Source organism: Dipodomys merriami, unplaced genomic scaffold (assembly GCF_024711535.1).
Source record: "Dipodomys merriami isolate MVZ:Mamm:240054 unplaced genomic scaffold, mDipMer1.0.p SCAF_17, whole genome shotgun sequence".
In the NCBI taxonomy this organism is placed as follows: Eukaryota; Metazoa; Chordata; class Mammalia; order Rodentia; family Heteromyidae; genus Dipodomys; species Dipodomys merriami.
In genome coordinates this window covers 18749407-18763071 of record NW_027203048.1, presented here as the reverse complement: position 1 = coordinate 18763071, position 13665 = coordinate 18749407, and the positions used below count along the sequence as shown (strand labels likewise).

Here is a 13665-nt window from a genome sequence, read left to right as displayed (position 1 = left end):
CACAATTATACTCAAGTAACTGTAACTCCTGTGTACAGCATCTTTACAATTTAAAAAAAAAAAAAAAAAAGAGTACACATTTAGGACTGGGAGTGTGACCAAAGCATGAGGCCATAAGTTCAAACCGCAGTACTGTAAAAAAGAAAAAAAAGCAACCCAATTTATAAGTTATAATTGTTCCCATACTCACTAATCTAATGCTCTTGTATCTTCTAGTTTCTTTTTAGCCCCAGTACAGTTATAGCCAAAACAATACATATAAAAGGAAAAAAATATGGACATATTAAAAATCATAAGTTAATATTCCCTTTTCCTTGGGATTCATTTGTAGAGTTCACATTTCTAGAGGCATTTATACATCTTTATCTTATTCTGTTCAAGTATCCCAATTTTATAAATTGGTCTGTTATTTAGTCTCTTACTTGATTGCTCTATTAACCTGAGTACAAGTTCCTAGAATTTAGTAGGCCTAGCGTTAAGTAGATGGGCAGTTAGATGAAGCAACACTTACTCTAGTTAGCTTTAGCACTCCTCATTGCCTGTGTTAACTAGCCCTTGAAAACTTCATTTTAGGACTCATTTGTTTTGACATACAGATGTGGGAAAACCACACAGATTCCACAGTTTATTCTGGATGATTCTCTGAATGGGCCACCTGACAAGGTGGCAAACATCATCTGTACCCAACCCCGACGAATCTCTGCCATCTCAGTCGCTGAACGTGTAGCTAAGGAAAGAGCAGAAAGGGTGGGTCTGACCGTGGGCTACCAGATCCGGTTGGAAAGTGTCAAGGTCTGTATGCTCTGCTTATATCCTTGTAATAGCGATGGAAAGTTTTTACGTACAAAGAATTTAAGGGTCCAGAGATTTGTGGGAAGTTTAGAACATAGGCATTTAGGATGTTTTTTGTTTTTGTTTTTTGGTGCCAATACTGGGATTGAACTCAGGTCAGGTCTGGGTGCTGTCCCTGAGCTGTTTTACTCAAGGGTAGCATTCTTCCACTTGAGCTACAGCTCCATTTCCAGCTTTTTTGATGGTTAATTAGAGATAAGAGTCTCATGGACTTTACTGTCCGGACTGGCTTCAAACCATGATCCGCAGATACTGGCCCCCTGAGTAGCTAGGGTTACAGGCATAGTCACCAGCGCCTAGCTCACATTCAGGATGTTTTAAATTAATGACCACCTTCAGTAGGATTGAAATCCCCTTAGAAATATCTTAATACCCATGAAATGTCCCCTATATAACTAATGTAAGCTAATAAAGGAAAAACTAAAAAAGAAGTAGGAAAATAATGTTATAGAAATGAAAGAAAAGAAAGGAAAGGGGAGGGAGAGAAGGAAGGAAGGAGAGATCTACCTTTTAGTAACCAGAACTGGCAGTTAAATAAACCTATAGTCTTCATTTAAAAAGAAAAATATTTTGATACACAAACTTGTTTGATTATATCAAGTTTTCGTTATAAAGGTTTTTTATCTTTTATTAGGGAAAGATTTTGAACTGCTTTTATCACTCACTATTTTAAATACTTTATGAAATTTTTGGAATGGTTTTATGAGAATGCTAAATCTCTGCTATGAAGCAGAAAAGATTTTATTGTTGTCACCCACAAGAAGCTAGATCCTTTATGTTGTTTCATATTAAATAGAACTATTGGTGTTTTAATATCCTTTATACCTAACCATTCAGAATAGTTTACTAGTTTATGAATTTTCAAAAATCCCATTGATGCTTGACATTTCCCTTTTCTGTCAGTCCTCAGCCACCAGACTGTTGTACTGCACCACAGGAGTGCTGTTAAGAAGGCTGGAAGGGGATACAGCTCTGCAAGGAGTCACACACATCATTGTTGATGAAGTTCACGAGAGGACAGAAGAAAGGTAATAAGGTGCAGGTCTTCCCCAGTGAGCTCCCACACTTGTAAAATGAAGAGATGGCTGAAAAAAATTTTTGTTCTGCTTCCAATTGAGTTTCTTAGAGTTTACAATGATAATTTGCCAGAGGGCAGGCTAAGTTTGAGAAGAGGAACTGCTTTCTTGATCTCTAACACTAGCAGAGTTACATCACGTATCAAGTGTCCATCACTAGGAGAGTCATCTTACTAGATGGAGTCATCCTATTGGATTCAAAGAGATACCTCATTTTTTTGTTTATCATGCTGAGCTAAGACTTGTACTTTTTAGGAATATGCTATCGCTGATGGATTGACCAATTTGTACTTCCTTCTTTGTTCTTTGTCCTTCAGTCAACATTCATTCATACATTTATTGAGCCTGTATTAAATGCCAAGTGGTGGATTAGTTTCTAGACTATAAGTGTGAATTAGTATATATAATTCTGCCTCATTGCTGGCAGTATGTTAGGAAACACAAAAGCCAACCAAGTAGGCAATAAAATAAGCAATTATAACTAAGTATTCGGAAAGAATAAACAGGATGCTGCATTTAGAGGGAAAGACCCATAAAATGGTCAGAGACCATATCTCTGAAGAGATGACATTTACATTGAAAACTGAACTGTGTAGGAAATCAGAACAAGGAAAGCAACTGTGATCTGCCATGAGAAAGCGAGGTGAGTCAGGGACTAAAGGAAGGCCATTGAGGCTTCTGTTCAGTGAATGAAACCTAAAGTTGGCAGAGGGCAAAGTAGGATCCAAGTCTTATAGGATCTTGGATGGATAATGTCTTATCCACAGATAGTGAAGCATCTCGGTTTTATTTTAACTGTACAGGCATCATGTACATAGATGATATTGATCATAGTTTGTTGTGTGGATTGTGCCCTGGTGGAGTGAATAAAACAGTAGCAAAAGAGTGAATATCCTAGGAAAGTAGCATTTCCCCCCAGAATACTATTATTATAAATATCTTGAAAAAAAAAAAAAAAGTAAAGTTGGCACAGGTAATGCAGCAGAAAATGGCTACTTATAAAACTTTTTTTAAAAAAAAGCAAATTAGCCGGACACTGGTGGCTCACGCCTGTAATCCTAGCTACTCAGGAGGCTGAGATCTGAGGATCATGGTTCAAACCCAGCCCAGGCAGGAAAGTCGGTGAAACTCTTATCTTCAATAAACCACCAGAAAACTGGAAGTGGCGCTGTAGCTCAAGTGGTAGAGCACTAGCCTTGAGCTGAAGAGCTGAGGGACAGTGCTTAGGCCCAGAGTTCAAGCCTCACGACCGACAAAAAAAAAAAGCAAATCAACTTGAAGAGAAGATTTAGCTAATAAGATCTATAGCCAGAAAACTAAAAGAAGAAGTAAAAACACTAATACCTTAGTAAATAAGAAATGTGAATTAATTAGAAACTAAAGAAAAAAGACTTAGAATCTGAGCACCAGTGGCTCATACCTGTAATCCTACCTACTCAGGAGGCTGAGATCTAAGGATCATGGTTCAAACCCAGTCTGAGCAGGAAAGTCTCTGAGTCTCTTTTGAAAGTGTAGTTGGGTGCTGTGTCTTATGCCTGTAATCCTAGCTATTCAGGAAGCTGATATCCTAGGATCAGGGTTCAAAGCCAGGCTAGACAAGAAAGTTTGTCAGACTCATCTCAAGTTAACTACCAGAAAACTGGGAGTGACACTTGGGGACAGTACCCAGGCCCCATATTCAAGTCCCGCAACTGACCAAAAAGAAAAACAGCCAAGGCACCAGTGGCTCACACTTGTAATCCTAGCTACTAAGAAGGCTGAGATCTGAGGATCTCAGTTCAAAGCCAGCCCGGGCAGGAAAATCCGTGAGACTCTTTTCTCCAATAAACCACCAGAAAACCGGACGTGACGCTGTGGCTCAAGTGGTAGAGTGCTACCCTTGAGCTGAAAAAGCTCAGGGACAGCGCTAGGCCCAGGGTTCAAGACCCACAACCGACAAAAAAAAAAACCAAAAAACATGTTTTTAGACCTTTTTTTTCCTTACACAAATGATATATTTGTTTTGTAAATTAATGAATATTCAGTGGATGCTTAGTGTCCCAGGCATTGTTGAAAATTAATGCACAAAGTAGATCAGAATCCTTGTCTTGGCAAAGCATACATTCTAATGTTTAAACAAGGTAAATAAGTGCTAAAAAGAAAATATAAACCAGGCACTGGAGGGGATGTGGACAGAAGGGAACTTTACTGCATTGTTGGTGGGAATGTAAACTTGTTCAACCACTTTGGAAAGCAGTATAGAGGTCCCTCAAAAGACTCCACATAGAGCTCCCCTATGACCCAGCAATCCCACTTTTGAGCATTTACCCGAATGATCACAAACAAGACCATACTAAAGCTACCAGCACAACTATGTTTATTGCAGCATTATTTGCCATAGCTAAGATATGGAACCAACCCAGATGCCCCTCAGTAGATGAATGGATCAAGAAAATGTGGTATATATACATAATGAAATTCTATGCCTCCATCAGAAAGAATGACATTGCCCCATTTGTTAGGAAATGGAAAGACTTGGAAAAAATTATATTAAGTGAAGTAGCCAGGCCCAAAGAAACATAGGCCCCATGGTTTCCCTTATTTGCAATAACTAGTATATGTCTGAGACAAGCAGAAAAAGTCAGATAAGTTGATGTTAGGTGAAATGAACCCCAAGATAAGTATTCAAATGTTTTTTTCATTCATGCGATTGTTTCTAACATATTTATAAGGTGATTTCTTTGTTGCTTTGTATGCCCCTCCCCCACAGTATAACCCCTGCTTTTACTGTATTTGATGTTGGTATAATTTGTGGAGGGGAAGGGAAAAAAACAAACTATTTAAATAGGGATACAGGTGGACCCATTGCAACAATGAGATGTACAAGTAGTTATATCGAAAAAACGAACTTTACAACTTTGGCTGGGATGGGGGGGAGTATGGAGGAAGTAGTATGGGGGTGGTGAGATGGGATAGGAAGGGGAAACAAAGGAGGAGGCAACAATGCTTGATAAGAAATGTACCCATTATCTTGCCCATGTAATTGTAACTCCTCTGTACGGTATTTTCACAATAAAAAAAAAAAAACAGGCACTCGTGGCTCATGCCTCTAATGCTAGCTGTTCAGGAGACTGAGATCTGAAGATCACTCCTCAGATCCTGAAAGGAAAGTCTGTGAGACTCTTATCTCTATTTAACCACCAGAAAACTGAAAGTGGAGCTGTGGCTCAAAGTGGTCAAGTGCTAGCCTTGAGCCAAAGAGCTCAGGGACAGCACCCAGCCCCATGACCCACCAAAAAAACAAAAGAAAGAAAATGTAAGGGATTGGAAGCATGGATCAGTTGGTAGAGCGCTAGCCAATGTGCAAAAACATCAGGCACTAAGTTTGAGTATCATTCTCAAAACAAAAGAAAATAAAAAGCAGGAGAAAAGCAATGTGACGTGCAAAGGTGGCAGAAGGACACTTGAAATTGAAGATAACTAAGGAAGGCCTGCTGAAAAGATAGCTTTTTTTTTTTTTGACACCTTAAACATTGGTTTATTTCAAGTACTGGAACAAATCTTTGCAGTCAGACTCTTGCTGCTATGCTGCTTTTACAACAACAGTTACTTATTTATATCCTTCAAAGCAGGCATTTGTCCTGATATAACAAAAAAGCAAATACGATTTCTTTTTTTTTTTTTTTTTTTTTTTTTTTAATTTTTTTTTATTGTAGAGATACTATACAGAGGGTTACAGTTACATGAGTGAGGTAATGAGTACACTTCCACTTCCTCTTGAACATTGTTACCCCCTCCATTGTTTCCCCCCTACCATCCCCTCCCTCCCTCCCTTCCCCAAGGTTCTTTTTTTTTTTTTTTTTTGATCGTGATTAAGTGATTACTTAATTTCCGGAAATTCACAGTATTGTGGAATAATGATGCTCATTTAAAGTCACAAGTTCATTCTAACTTTCCTGGAGCAAATTGTCTATCACAGTCTGTAATATATAACGGTGCTCATATGTTATATACCATATATGTGATCAGCAGCATGGGGATATTTAGTAGTGGTTCAACCAGATGAGTGGGAGTTCTTTGTTTCTTAAGTCCTGTTAGTTTTGTCATATCACCTAACATTTTGGATTCATCATCCACTTATCAGGGAGACCATGTACTGTTTGTCTCTTCGTTCTTGGCTTACCTCGCTCAACATGATTCCTTCTAGCTCCATCCATTTCCCTGCAAATGCCATTATTTTGTCATTTCTAATGGCTGCATAATATTCCATTGTGTATAGATACCACAATTTTTGGATCCATTCATCTGTGGTGGGGCATCTAGGTTGTTTCCATATCCTAGCTATTGCGAACAGTGCTGCAATAAACATGGAGGTGCACGTGTCCTTGTATGTTGGTTCCTGTTGTTCAGGGTAGATGCCTAGAAGTGGTATGACTGGGTCGTAAGGGAGGTCAATCTTTAGCTTTCTAAGGACCCTCCAGACTGCTTTCCAAAGTGGTTGTATGAGTGTACATTCCCACCAGCAGTGTAATAGCGTTCCTCGTTCTCCACATCCCCTCCAGCATTTGTCGTTGGCTGATTTGTGGATGTGGGACATTCTGACTGGGGTAAGGTGGTATCTCAGGGTTGTCTTTATTTGCATTTCCTTCACCACCAGGGATGATGAACATTTCCTCATGTGTTTCTTTGCCATTTTTATTTCTTCATTTGAGAAGTCCCTCTTTAGTTCCCTTGCCCATTTAGTAATTGGTGTGTTGGGTTTGGGAGGGATTAGTTTCTTGAGTTCCCTGTATATACAGGATGTTACCCCCTTGTCTGATATATTGCTGGTAAATATTTTTTCCCAATTAGTTGGTTGTCTTTCTAGCTTGGTTGCGATAGCTTTATCTGTGCAGAAGCTTTTTATTTTAAGGTAGTCCCATTTGTCGAGTCTCTCTCCAATTTGTTGTGACCCTGGGACTCTGTTCAGGAAGTTCCTTCCTGTGCCTATTAGTTCAAGTGTCTCTCCTACTCTGTCCTGCAGTAGTTTCAGAGATTCAGGTTTAATGTTAAGGTCTTTAATCCATTTTGAGTTGATGTTGGTGCATGGTGATAGGCTGGGGTCCACTTTTAGTTTTCTGCATGTGGCTGCCCAGTTTTCCCAGCACCAGCGGTTGAAGAGGCTGTGTTTCTTCCACTGTATGTCTTTGGCTCCTTTGTCGAATATCAGCTGGCTGTAGGCCTGTGGATTTATTTCTGGATCTTCTATTCTGTTCCATTGGTCTTCGGGTCTGTTTTTGTGCCAGTACCATGCTGTCTTTGTTATTATAGCTCTGTAGTAGAGTTTGAAGTTCGGCATGGATAGCCCTCCCATATTGTCTTTATCCCCTAGAATTGTTTTGGCTATTCTAGGTCTTTTGTTGTTCCATATGAATTTTTGGACTGTTTTCTGTATTTCAGTGATGTACGTCATTGGGATTTTAATAGGAATTGCGTTGAATTTGTATATTAGTTTTGGAAGTATTACCATCTTTACTATATTAAGTCGGCCTATCCAGGAGCATGGGAGGTCTTTCCATTTCCTGGTGTCTTCTGCAATTTCTTTCTTTAACTTTTTATAGTTCTCATTAAATAGTTCTTTTACATCTTTGGTTAGGTTAATTCCTAAATATTTTATTTTTCGGGAGGTTATTGTGAATGGGGTTGCTCCCTTTATTTCCCTCTCTTCCTGTACATTATCAGTGTATAGGAAGGCAACTGATTTTTGTGGGTTTATTTTGTATCCTGCTATTTTGCCAAAGTGATTTATGATTTCTAAGAGTTTGGGGATGGAGTTTTTGGGATCGTGGAGGTATAGTATCATGTCGTCTGCAAAAAGGGATAGTTTAACTTCTTCTTTTCCTATGCGGATCCCTTTAATGTCTTTTTCTTGCCTTATTGCCCTGGCTAAGGGTTCTAGGACTATATTGAAGAGGAGTGGAGACAGTGGGCATCCTTGCCTTGTTCCTGATTTTAGGAGAATTGGTTGTAGCTTTTCCCCATTAAGTATAATATTGGCTATTGGTCTGTCATAAATGGCTTTTATTGTTTTTAGAAATGTTCCTTCTATTCCTATTTTCTCCAGAGCTTTTAGCATGAATGAATGTTGAATTTTGTCAAAGGCCTTTTCTGCATCTGTAGCGATAATCATGTGATTCTTGACCTTGGCTCTGTTGATATGTTGGATTACATTTATTGACTTACGTATGTTAAACCATCCCTGTGTCTCTGGGATGAAGCCTACCTGGTCATAGTGAATTATTTTTTTTATGTGTTTCTGGATTCTGTTAGCTAGAATCTTGTTAAGGATCTTTGCATCTGTGTTCATCAAGGAGATTGGCCTGTAATTCTCCTTTTTGGTTGGGTCTTTGCCTGGTTTGGGGATGAGTGTGATATTGGCTTCGTAGAATGAGTTTGGGATAGCTCCTTCCTTCTCTGTTTCTCTGAAGAGCTTGAGGAGTATGGGTATTAGTTCTTGTTTAAAGGTCTTATAGAATTCTGCTGTGAATCCATCTGGTCCTGGGCTTTTTTTTGTTGGAAGACTTTTGATAGCTTCCTGTATCTCATTATAGGATATTGGCTTATTTAATTGGTTAACTTCTTCTTTGCTCAGTTTGGGCAACTTGTATTTCTCTAAAAATGCATCCATTTCTGCCCGATTTTCTTCCTTTAGAGAGTATAGCTTTTGAAAGTAGTCTGTTAGAATTGTTTGGATATCTTGGGTACGTGTGGTGATGTTTCCCGTGGCATCCCTAATCCTATTAATATGGGTTTCCTCTCTTCTTTTTTTAATTAATCTAGCCAATGGGCCACCAATTTTGTTTATTTTTTCAAAGAACCAGCTTTTTGTTTGGTTTATTTTGGTTATGGTTTTCTGATTTTCTAATTGGTTAATCTCTGCTTTTAATTTGGTTATCTGGCTTCTTCTAGTAGCTTTAGGTTCCATTTTTTCCTGTTTTTCTAGCTGTTTTAATTGCAACATGAGATTATTTACTTGGTCTGTCTCCATTCTCTTGATGTGGGCACTGAGGGCAATAAATTTGCCCCTCAGGACTGCTTTTGCTGTGTCCCACAAGTTTCTTTGTGAGGTGTTTTCATTTTCATTGAGTTGTAGGAAATGCTTTATTTCTTCTCTGATCTCTTCTGTTATCCAGGCATTGTTAAGGAGTGTGCTGTTCAATTTCCATGTATTGGAGAAATTTCTGCGGTATGCTTTGTTATTGAGAGCTAGCTTGATTCCACTGTGGTCAGATAGGATACAGGGGATTATGTCGATCCCTTTGTATTTGCCTAAGTTCCTTGCATGAACTATGATATGGTCTATTTTGGAGAAAGTTCCATGAGCTGCTGAGAAGAATGTGTACTGTGTTGTTTTAGGGTGAAATACTCGGTAGATGTCAGTTAATTCCGCTTGCAGTATGGCCTCTCTTAATTCGGTAGCTTCTTTGCCAATCCTCTGGTTGGTAGACCTGTCCTTTGGTGAGAGTGGTGTGTTAAAGTCTCCTAGTATTATCGTATTGGGATCTATTTTATTCTGTAAGTTTGAGAGCATTTGTTTGACATATCTGGGTGCACCAATATTTGGGGCATATAAGTTGATGATGGTTATATCCTCCTCTTGGATTGTTCCCTTTATTAATATGTAGTGTCCGTCCTTGTCTTTCTGTACTGATTTTAATGAAAAGTTTATTTTGTCAGATATCAGGATAGCTACACCTGCTTTCTTACTGGGGGCGTTTGATTGGTAAATCCTTTTCCACCCCTTCACTCTGAGTTTGTTTGTATGTTTGGCTGAGAGGTGGGTCTCCTGAAGGCAACAGATGGATGGGTCTTGTTTTCTTATCCAGTCCTCAGTTCGTTTTCTTTTAATTGGCGAATTCAGCCCATTTATATTAAGAGAAAGTATAGAGAGATGCATTGTTGTCCCTGCCATTCCGTTTTCCTAAGTTTTTCTTTTTTCCTTTCCTCCTGTGTTTGCTCAGTTAGACTTTGAGTAATGCCTGTTTGGGGCAGGCCCCAGTTCCTGGCTGCTTTCTTCAGGTTGTGTCCCCCCTCTTAGAATTCTTTGTAATGCTGGCTTAATGTTTATGTATTCATTTAGTTTTTCTTTGCTATTAAAAGTTTTCAGTTCTCCATCAAATGTGAATGCTAGCTTTGCCGGGTAGATCAGTCTGGGTTGGCAGTTATTGGCTCTCAGGGCTCGTATGGTGCTTTCCCAGGCTTTTCTTGCATTCATTGTTTGTGTGGAGAGATCTGCAGTAATTCTTATTTTTTTCCCATTGTAGTATAGCTCCTTCTTCATTTTTGCTGCATGCAGGATTGTTTCCTTATTATTCAGATCTATCATTTTTACTATAATGTGTCTAGAAGTGTTTCTCCTGGGGTCTTGCTTGTTGGGTGTTCGATAAGCTTTTGTGATGTAGTTAAGATGGTCGTTTTTGAGGTGGGGAAAATTTTCATTGATTATCTTGTTAAATAGGTGTTGCATTCCCTTGCTCTGGAATTCCTCACCTTCGTCCACTCCAATTATGCGAAGGTTAAATTTTTTAGCATTATCTGCTTGCTCTTGAATATCCCTTTGGTTTAATTTGAGTAATTTTTCCATATCTGTCACTTTTTGGTCCAGTTGGTGTATTCTGTCTTCTGTATCTGACACTCGACCTTCCATTTCATTCACTCTGTTGACAGTGGCTTCTATTGTGGTTTGCATGGAGGAAATGGATCCCTTTATGGATTCAATGTTGGTTCTCAGAGTACTGATCTCACCTCTCAATGAGGTATGCATTACCTCTAATTTGGCGTTTATCTCACTTCTTATTGAGGTTTGTGCAGCTTCTATTTTTGCATGCATCTCTTGTTTGATACCCTGTATCTCTTTGGATAGTTCATCCTTGTGCTCTTTCAATTTCTGATAAATTTCTCGCTTTATTTCTTGAGTCATTGCCTCCAGCAACCCTTGGAAGTAGCCTTTGTCTTCCATTCCTGCTTTGCTCCCACTGGGGCTCTCTCCTGTGTGGCTGCTGGCTTTTGAGGTGAGCTTGCTGTCCTGGGTGGTAGTAAACCTTGTGATTTTTCTCTGTGATTTTCGCATGGAGGTTCAGGAGACTGCTCTTCAATTTTGTTTTGGTGTGTCTGTCTTTGCTTGGTTGCTGATTCTGTATTGGTAGAGAGAGTCTGTGCCTGATCTGGGTTCTGTTGGGAGCCTATTTCCAGCTGCTATTCTGACTTACTTAGGATTCTCAGCTCTCTGCTGTAGATTGCTGACAGTTCCCGCCTTTGGAAGGGTTGAGCAGCCTAGACTGCTTGTGTTTGCTCCTACGGGTGCTCTTGTGAAGAACAGATGCTCTGGATGCACTCTCCCAAATGCTGGAGTCTGCTATGGGCTCCTGATGTGTTTTTGTTTATTTGTTTTGGGCTGGTTGTGGGCTTGAACTCTAGGTTTGGGTGCTGTCCCTCAGCTTTTCAGCTCAAGGCTGGCACCCTACCGTTTGAGCCACAGCACCACTTCTGACCCTTTTTGCTTTTGTGATGCTGAGGAATCAGATGCAGGGCCTCATACATCCAAGACTATCACTCTATTGCTGAGCCGCCTTAACAGTCTGAGCTCCTGCTTACTATCAGGTGCTGGCAGCCTGTGTTGCCCAATTCCCAGTCTAGGGTATATGGGTGGAGTTTTGGTGGGGTTTGGGCTTCTCTTGTCCTGGGCCTCCAGGTCTTTTGTTGTCACAGGCGTGCTTCCCGGGGGAGTGTTGTTTCCTGGTTTTCTCCCCTCTGTTGAGGCGTATGCTCAGCTTTTTACTTCAATTGGGAGGAGTTGGTTGTGTTGTTCAGGCGCCGGATCCCCGGGCTTGGTTCCGGCCCCAGCCTGGAGCGCGCTTGTTAGGCCTGTGCTGATGTGTATACCCCCTAGGTTATACAGCCTGGGGGACACAGTTCAAATTTCTTCTACTGTTGGTAGTCTTGACCCAGGGGCGCTGTTCCTGGCTTGGGCATTTAAGCTCCCTTCCAGGGGTGCTCTTGCTCTAGCCTGGCCAGCTGAGTGTGCTCCACGGGCTGGTGGAGCTCTCAAACAGTTCCCAGTTTTAGTGGGTCCTGTGGTCCGGGTGCTGGGGTAGGGAGTCTAGGTCAGGGTCTGGGGATTCCCTCCAGCTCTGGTCTCCCTTGAGGGATACACTTCCCCTGTGGGGTACTCACCCTGGAGCTGGTTGTTTCTGTGTGGTGTAGGTCGTCAGTTGTTGTTGCAATCCGGGCTGGGTTGGGCGGTGGTGGCTCTGTGTGATTCTTTTCTGTCTCTGCCTCTGTCGAAGCTGTTGGGTCGAGAGTGTCCACGCTCAGGCAGCTTCTTCTCGGTACCTCTGGGGCCCAAGTGACCCCGCCGGGTTGTTGCGATCGTGATCGGGCGGGCGGGTGGTCTGCAGACAGGACCCTTTGTCGCGCCGAGCCGCTTTGGCGGGATGGAACCTCTCTGCTCGGGTGGAGAGTGCTGGATCGTTGCGATCGCGATCAGGCGGGCCGGGTGGTCTGCCGCAGGTCCTTTTGTCACTCTGCTGATGCCGAGCGGCTTTGGCGGGATGGAGCCTCTCTGCTCGGGTGGAGAGTGAGGGGTGGGGGTGGGATCCTCGTGGAGACTCCCGGCTGGTAGGTTTCTCTGTTCCTGGCGATCTGCTGTTCTGCAAACCAGTACCTGATGTTCTGAAAGTGGCCCCCTGTGTCTCCGCTGTTTCTCTGGGGCTCCCACAGCCCCCGCCGGGCCGGCTGGCCGGCGGCTTGGCGCGCTGCCGCGCGGCCAGTAAAGGTTGGGGGAGGGGTCTTCGCTTTTCTCTGTTTTGAAATTCTTTTCCTCTTTCTTTTTTGTTATTCTCCACCTCTGGTTTTTCTCTGAGTGTTCGTCTTTTTGTTGTTGTCGGTCTCTTGGGGAGATTAAGCGTTGGAACTCGAACTCTCTTTTTGGTTGGAGAGAGCTGTGGCGTTTCCCTACTGCCCCGTCGCCATCTTGGTCCCCCCTCCGCAAATACGATTTCTTAACACACACACACAACATCTGACTTTCATGATTTCTTAAACATAGACTTAATTTCAAGTACTAGAACAAGTTTATATTCAGCATCTTGATGGTCTCCTTTTTTATAAGTGTAATTACCTAATGCTTTCAAATCAGGCAGTTGAAAAGATACCTTTTGAGTAAAGGACTTGAAGGACTCAAGGGAGCTACCTATGTGGATGGCTGGGATTAATGATGTGTACAAAGGTCTTAGATACATGCAGGGATAGCAAGAGCATTGTGCTGGAACTGAACGAATGAGGGGAAATCAGTAGGAAATTAGCGTCAATATTAGACCTTGTCATATAGGGCCTTATTAAGGACTCTAATGAGAAATCATTGAAAACTTTTGAGTAGATGAGTAGCATGATCAAACTGACATTTGAGCAAAGTTATTGGCTAACCTCATTGAGAAGGTTTGATGGAAGAGGCCACTTTACAGTATTGATGTTCTGTAGCATGCATTATTCCCCACTTTGGGTCTTTTTCTTCTTTCCCTCTCATCAGTATGTCTTAGAGATGTTTTATGTCACTACCTAGAACTGTGTCTTAATCTTTTTATCTGCCTCAAGTTATTCCACAGACTGGATAATATTATTAACCATTTCCCAGTTGACTAGCATTTAGATAGTTTCTGTTGTTTTACAAATACTGCTGTACTGAAAAATCTTTGTACCTATGTACTTACAGATATTAAGA

General features: G+C 41.2%; 1 protein-coding gene across 4 annotated transcripts in view; it reads left to right on the top strand.

Annotated features, from left to right (window-relative positions):
* Dhx57 (DExH-box helicase 57) overlaps positions 1-13665 on the top strand; it is a 63611-nt gene that overhangs the window by 16852 nt on the left and 33094 nt on the right. For 3 of the 4 annotated variants that reach the window (XM_070025419.1, XM_070025423.1, XM_070025422.1), the window contains 2 exons: positions 597-792; positions 1756-1880. In XM_070025419.1, coding sequence (XP_069881520.1) covers positions 597-792; positions 1756-1880 — 321 coding nt within the window. Of the gene's footprint in view, positions 1-573; positions 793-1755; positions 1881-13665 lie in introns of all 4 variants that reach the window. The other variant, XM_070025421.1, reaches the window with a different exon arrangement.